This window comes from Papaver somniferum, chromosome 7, assembly GCF_003573695.1.
Source record: "Papaver somniferum cultivar HN1 chromosome 7, ASM357369v1, whole genome shotgun sequence".
Classification (NCBI taxonomy): domain Eukaryota; kingdom Viridiplantae; phylum Streptophyta; class Magnoliopsida; order Ranunculales; family Papaveraceae; genus Papaver; species Papaver somniferum.
The window spans coordinates 168043844-168051579 of record NC_039364.1 but is presented as its reverse complement, the minus strand read 5'-3'; the positions used below and the strand labels follow the sequence as shown (position 1 = coordinate 168051579).

The 7736-nt window shown below is 39.7% G+C and overlaps 1 protein-coding gene across 1 annotated transcript; it reads left to right on the top strand.

Moving 5' to 3' along the window:
* Positions 1-6363: 6363 nt before the first annotated feature.
* Positions 6364-7193, top strand: LOC113293148. The gene is made up of 2 exons (XM_026541889.1): positions 6364-6386; positions 6452-7193. Exons 1-2 carry the CDS (start codon positions 6364-6366, stop codon positions 7128-7130), a joined length of 702 nt encoding a protein of 233 aa, XP_026397674.1. The 3' UTR covers positions 7131-7193.
* The last annotated feature ends 543 nt before the right edge of the window (positions 7194-7736 follow it).

Genomic DNA, 7736 nt, shown 5'->3' with positions numbered 1-7736 from the left:
ATGGTGTTTGTGAAAATGAAGACCATGAACCCAGAATAAAAAAGGTTTTGAAAGAACGCTGAACCCAGAATAAAAAAGGTTTTGAAAGCACGCTGAACCCAGAATAAAAAAGGTTTTGAAAGCACGCTGAACCCATAATAGGGCACAACCATAATGCGCGTTTAAGGTGAAATCACAGGATAAGATAAATCTTTTACCGGGAAAAAGTCCCTGTTTCTAGCGCCATATTATGAACACATAAATCACGAAGCCATCCACGATTGTTCACAAACAAAATTCGCATACAGTCTAATTCTAGAATTGTACATTGTATGTGTAAAGGGAATGATTATATCGATTCATCGACTCGAAGCCTTCGAGTTTGTCATTGTCTAGTCGAATATTATCATAAATAATGTTCGTATAAAGGATTAAACAGAGAATCAAGTATAAATGTAAAGCACATGAAGTTCAACGCTGAATGTAAGGTGCTGAAATGTAAATAAGACAAAGATTTACGTGGTTCGGCACTAAGGCCTACATCCACGGGGCTGGTGTTTCACTATGTATTGAATGATTACAAAGATAGTCGAATGACTTTAGAGTATACATAGGTCTGCGGAAGTAGGGGGATTACTTACTCTTCCTATTTCTGTCTCCTATATTCTCCTATAATTGCTCTGGATTGGTCGACCCCTTCTCTCTTAGTGGAGAGGGGTATTTATAGGGTTGGAACGTGGGTCCTACTTCTGAGGTTCCGTTGTAATCTTATCTTCTTGTGCTTTGTGCCCATTACGCAGAGGTCTTCGGCATATGCTGCGGCCTGAGATTGAATACGAAGGGTTATCCTCGCCTCTTCCAAGAGCTGATTGTCACGTGTATATCTCTTTGGTATTTAATGCGGGTAGATGGGTGTTTGCTCGTGTCAGGCAAGTGTCTCTTTGTCTGGTCACATATGTGTCAGTCAAACTTCCTCTCAGCCGTTGATCTGGGATCTTCCTCGGGATTAGGTGTATTAACACCCAAGGGGTATTATCTGGTGCTCTTCTGAGCCATCATACCTCTGTGATCCTCTGTCCCTGACCGTCGGATCTGCTGACCGGTGGCATCTTCTGATGAGATGCTTGCTACCATGTTTTGATATCTTGTTTTGCATGCCTTCCACGTGTCTCTTTCTGTACACGTGGTGGATGATGAAAGGTGTACATACATGATCAACAAAAATAATTGTAATTTGAGAAGTAGTTCTCACAAGTGAAGATTAAATCTTTCCTAACGGACGATGTAAAAAGTGCGTACATATTTCTAGTAAAGGGATATATATAAGTATACTGGGTCCAGGGAGGTTAAGAGAAGGAAGAAAACAACTAATTAGAGGGTTACTTCATATTTTTTTAATCATACAGTACAAGGCAAAGCAGTTACGGGAGAAACAATGGTGGTTCGTACCTTGATCAATGCGAGCCCTTGAAAAGGTGATGATGTTGTACAAAAGAAACAAAATCAAAGGATAATCAGCTAACTTCTCTTGTTAAAAAGGGAGCATAACATAGGAAAAGGAAAAGGACAAGGATGTATCTCTAATGTTTAGTTTTGAGTTATTAGGTGCAATGGAGTCCTTGGGAGCAAAAGAAGGAGAAAGCGTTCATTTAGAGCGAAAAGGACAATTTAGCTATTTCAATGGGGAGTTATATTCGGAGCCGGTCAAGGATATGAGCCATTCTACATCACCAATACAAGTTTAGAAACTAGGGCACTCTGGTTGGTGGCCCTTATCCATTTTGGGCGCCTAAGTCCAGCTGCCACTCTTACAAGACCCTAAAATTGAGAGTAGTCATATCTCAATCTTTTCTTCTATCTGAAACCGAGAGAAGCCATGGCGGCTGCATCTGAACTCGAATCCAAGAGGAAAGAGGGAAGAATTGATGCTCAAACTCAAGGGAAATTGCGGTTGCTGTTGGGGGAGCTCAATTCAGATGGGTTTTGCTGAGTTAATTGGATTCTAGGGTAATTAGATGCATGTTAGGACATGGTAGAATTCAGGGGCTCGATCTGGGTTATATTTGATGTTCTTAACTATTCAGATGAAGACGACGGTGCTGTTGTGTGACAGAGGAAGATTGAGAAGAAGAAATAGATGTAGTTGCTGCTCATGGAAGATTAAGATGGATTTGAGAGTTTGTTGTTGAAATGAGTAAGAAACAAAAGGGGGAACTGAAGAGAATCAAATTGAGAACTAGGGTTTCTATGTGTCATGCTGTGAATTGATCTCAGAAGATGGGTTGTGTTTGATTTTGAGTTCGATTGTGAACTGCATCCATCAATGGAGGTTTAGGGTTTGATGTTGAACTGATTTGTGAAGCTGAAGAATGGATTTAGGGTTTGAATCGAATTTGAATCAGAAGATGGGTTTGATAATGTAGGTATAGAAAATGGTTGTTGCGAAAGATTTGAGAAGAACAGGTCGAATCCTGGTGATGAATGAATCTGAGAATGAACAGTGGCTTGAGAAGAAAGTGGGTCTTGAGCAGAGAAGAAGTTTGTTTGCTGTGGATTGTAGTTAAGTGATGGATGAATGGAGGTGAACTGAGTTACAATAATGGGCAGTCTGAGTCTTGAAGCTACAACAAAAGACATATTGCTGGAGTTGCAGGGCTGAGCTGCTGATGCTTAGTGTGATGCTATTGAGTTGAGCTTAGAAGAGGGATGCTATGATGAAGGATAATGAGAACTCAGAGAAGACAAGGAGAAGAAATTGAATGAAGTGATAGTTGGAGTTGCAAATGCAGATATGACTGGTCTTGAAGCTATTGCAGTTGTGCTTGAAGCAGGAATTGAGAGAGGGTGCTTCAGCTGGTGAACTGAAATATGCTGTTGCAGATGGAGATTGGCTCAAGGGTGTTGCTGAATATTCTTGCATGTAATGAATTGCAGGTGGAAAAGGTGAACTGAAGTATTGCAGCTGGTTATGAAGCTATTACAGGGACCTATGGACTTGAACTGAAGAAGCAGAGGTTAGGTGGTTGAACCTGACTTGCAGGTAGTGACATGAAGAATGAAATTCAAATGGTGAAGCTCAAATGTATGAATGAGCTGATTTTACAAAGCACAAGGTTATGTTGTTGCTGCAATGCAGTGGTGGAGCTGTTATTATATCTGCAGGTAAAGGAAATGGGTTGTGATGCTGATTTCGTTGCAATAGCAGTGACTGAGCAGGTGGGAGTTGTGCTGGCTTGCTGGTGGAATTTTTGAATGTAGATAATAGTAGAAGCCATGGAAATGAAATTGTTGCTTGTTGTTGTTGAGGACTGAGATGTGGCAGTGAAGCCATGGCATTGCAGGTGGTCTGGAAGTGAGATGCAGGTGGTGAGATTGCAGGGGAGAGAATGAATTTGCAATGGCAGTTGCTACAGACAGTGTTGTTGCAGCTGGAAGTAGTGGCTAAGTTGCAGTTGGTACTGCAGTTATGAGGTGTGCAGCTTGGATGATGCTGTGCCATCATGGCTGTGACTGAGGTGGTGAAGCACAATCATTGTCCAACAGCAAGCTCAAGCCAGTGCAATGACTCAGGCCAAAGCTTTCTCAGTTGATTCAGCTCAGTCAGGCTACTCAGACCCTGACTCAGGTCTGACTCACTGAGTTTGACCGTTAGTCAGCTGTTAACTTTAACGATTGACCGTTATGTTTGACCGGTGACCGGTTTGACTTTTCCGTTCACCTGAGATGTTTTCCGGCGAGTTTCCGGCCAATTTTTGGGCATATTTTCTACATGGGTATTTTCACACATGGGCTTGGTGGACTTCTTGGTGATAGGCTTTTGAAGACTTGACCTAAGAAGAGCTACAAAAAGGAAAGTTTTCTACTTCCTTTGTATCACGTATTTTTCTACTTGAAATTTGGGAGAGCGGGATTCTATTAGAATTTGCTTTCGTTTATTTTTCATCTTTTTCATTTATTTTTGATTATGATTATGATGAACTCAAAATCTATGAGTAGCTAAACACAATTATTGGTTATGGGATAAAAGATGATTTCTCAAGCATGATATTTGAATCAATGGATTAGTTTTGTCTCAACTTTATTGTTTATGATTCGTGGTTTATATTGTTTTATGATTTGATTGCTAGTTTGGTTGAGTCCGGAATTAATTAAATTAGTCTTCATCTTTATTTCTAGGTTAGGGTTATTATACGAAAAAAGTGATAGTTCCTGATTATAAGTAGCATAAATGTGAGTAGTGCTTGTAGTGATATATCCTACTAGTCACATATGAATCATAACCTTTGTTAAAACGAATTAGTGCTTTAAGACGTTTGTTTGCATTGATCAGTCTTATTTCATAAAACTTATTGTTCTTAGAGAGTTAAACTTAATTGTGCTTTTACACTTTAGGTTGCTTTCTAGGTAGATTTCACAATAGCATCTTTTAATGTTGTTTGTGATAAAATCGGGAAATAAACGGGATACTCTTGCGATCAAGATATCTTAGGACTTCTAATAAATGAGAGATTAAAATATCAATTCTAGTCATTGATGAAAATATATGTTTGTGAATGATATTATCCCGTGACCAATATCTCCTCCTTATTGATTATTCAAATTATTTTATTGCTTTCAATTACTTTTATTGCTTTGCTAAAACAAAATCCCCCCTTGGTTACTAAGAAACTGAAATTTTATAACAACAAAAGCCTCTCTGTGGGAACGATCCTTTCTTACCACGTACTTCATTTATATTTAGTAGAGTGAGAAAGTAATACTATTTTTTACGCATACGACTGCGTTCAAATTTTGGCGCCGTTGCCGGGGAGGCATACGGCTTGTTATTAAGTTTTTAGTTTTTTATCATCATTTCTGCTTTTATCTTTGCTTTTTGTTTTCTTGTCTTGTTTCTCATTTGTTTGCGAGAATTGTTTTCAGGTACCTAATCCTTGGCTTCTAAAGATTGGAACTATCCAAGGTGCGGGATAGCTACTCGAAGAGGCACAATACTCCAACCAAGTCAAGACACGACGGAAGAACAAGAGTTAGAAGTGGAAGAAGAGTTACAACTAGAAGAAGAACAAGAGGTTTCATTCGTAGAATAAGCACTAGTTGAAGAAGAAGAAGCAATGGGTGATGAAAATTGTATACTCAAGGACTTGGCTTCTTATAGGCTTGATGCACAACGGTGGTGTATTCAAACAAACTCAACCTTCGAGATCAAACCGGGGTTGATTAGAGAGTTACCGAAGTTTCATGACATGGCGAATGAGGATCCAAACAAGCATCTCATGGATTTTCATACCATAGTCATGGCCATGCTACCACCGGAGACTAATGACGATGGTGCAATGTTGAAAGCTTTTCCATTCTCTTTGGCGGACAATGCTAAGGAATGGTTGTATTATTTACCATCCGGAAGTGTCACTATATGGAACGAGTTGAAGAAACTCTTTCTATAGAGGTATTTTCCTGCGTCAAAGGCTACTCAAATTCGCAAAGACATTTGTGGGATAAAGCAACACGTAGGAGAATCTTTGTATGATTGTTGGGAGCGATACAAGAGATTGGTGGCAAGCTGTCCACACCACCAGTTCAGTGACGCTATGATAATCCAATATTTTTATGAAGGCCTCCAAACAAGTGATAGATATCTTCTTGATGCAGCGGGTGGTGGAGCTCTAGTGAACAATACGGTGGCCCAAGCTACCGAGTTGATTGAAAGCATGGCTGCAAACTCGCAACAATTCTACACAAAAGGTGAACCAATGGTTAGGCGAGTGCATGAAGTTACGGATTCATCATCACACCGTGATCAAAGGATGGATAACATGGAGCAAATGATGCAAAAGATGGCTGCAGTTATTTTACCTTCATATGGTGAAGATTTGGAGCAATCTAGTGCGGTCTTTCCAAATCAGCAAAGACGGTATGATCCCTATTCCAACACTTACAATCCGGGATGGAGAGATCATCCAAATTTCAGCTATGCCAACAAGCAAGGTGCAGTCCAACAACCTACTTTCAACCGTCCGAGTGGATTTCCACCTCAACAAAAACAATTTCAGCAACCACAACCACAACAATCAACGCAAAATCAAGGTTCCGATATCGGCGCAAAGCTTCAAACAATGATGCAAGGCATTTCTACCATGTTTAAAGAAAGTCAGCAGGAAACTAAGAGTGCTATCAAGGAGTTGCAGACACAAATGGGCTCCATGGATATTGAATTAAACAAATTGAAGGCACAAAGTAGTGGGAAACTCCCTTCTCAATCTCTTAACCCAAGAGAGAATGTTAGTGTTATTACATTGAGAAGCGGTACACAACTTGTGCGAACTGAAATTGTTGATGTGGGTGATACGGAGACCCAAAAGGAACCTGTTTTGGAGGAAAAGAATGATGATTTTCCCCAAACTTCTGAGGTACCTATTTCTAGCTCTAAAACTCATGTTTCTACTTATGTTCCTCTTTTACCTTTCCCTTGCAGGTTTGCTAACTCTAAGAAGGCAGAACTAGAAAAGGAGATTTTAGACATCTTTAAGAAGCTTCATGTAAACATTCCACTCATTTATGTTATCAAGCAAGTTCCCAAGTATGCGAAGGTTTTGAAGGACTTGTGTACCAAAAAGAAAAATCTAACCGGTAATGAGGTTATGAGTGTGGGGAAAAACGCTTCGGCGGCCTTGCAAAAGAAACTCCCACCCAAATGCAAGGATCCAGGTAGTTTCACTATACCCGTAGAGATTGGTAATAACAGAATTGGAAAGGTTATGCTTGACTTAGGAGCATCCGTAAATATCATGTCGGCATCTATTTATGAGTCTTTAAAGTTGGGTCCATTAAAACCAACTAATATTGTGCTTGAACTTGCGGATCGTACTAATGTCTACCCTAGGGGTATTATTGAGGATGTCCTTGTGCAGGTGAACCAACTAGTTTTTCCAGCTGATTTTTGTTTTCTAGAAATGGATGATGGCTCAGATGCATCCACACCCCTGCTTCTTGGGAGGCCTTTCATGAAGACGGCTAAAACCGTCATTGATGTGGACGAGGGAACACTCACTATGAAATTTGATGATGAGAAAATTCGCTTCAACATGTTTGAAGTCATGCGGTATCCAAGTGATGTTCATTCGGGCGTCCATAACGTATGGGACCCTAGCTAAGGCTTAGCAAGCAAGGAGATAATCGGGATGACGACTTTAAACCAAGCTCTAAATGGGAGCCAACCCATAGGATGAGTATTTCTTGTCTTTTTTTTTCTTTCTTTTCTTGTCTTGTTTTGTTTTTATTTTATTTTTGTGATTTCTTGTCACATGTCATGTTAGAATTTCCCACCTTGACTCTTTGGATGACTCAATTTATATTGAGGACAATGTAAAGTTTAAGTGTGGGGGAGTGGTTAAGCATTTGCATTGTAAATTTTTCGTGATTTTTCAACTTTTTGTAAATTAGTGAATAAAAAAAAAACTCCAACTAATGGTTAGTTTAGAGTCACATAGTATACATGTCGCTAAGATTACAGCGAGATTCTCATAAGAGTGACTGAACTTAGAGATGACAGAAAACATGATCGGGTTTCTTACTTGTATGAGAGTTAAAGTTGGATTTAACCATCCCAGTGGCAAATGAAGTGCAGACTGAATTCGGTATTAGATTTATGATCCCCTATAGTGGAGACTACCCATGTTACATCATGAGAGGCACTGACCTTCATTTTTAATATGTGCTTTTAGAGTGTGTGTCACCGTACGTAAACTCCGGGTAGAATG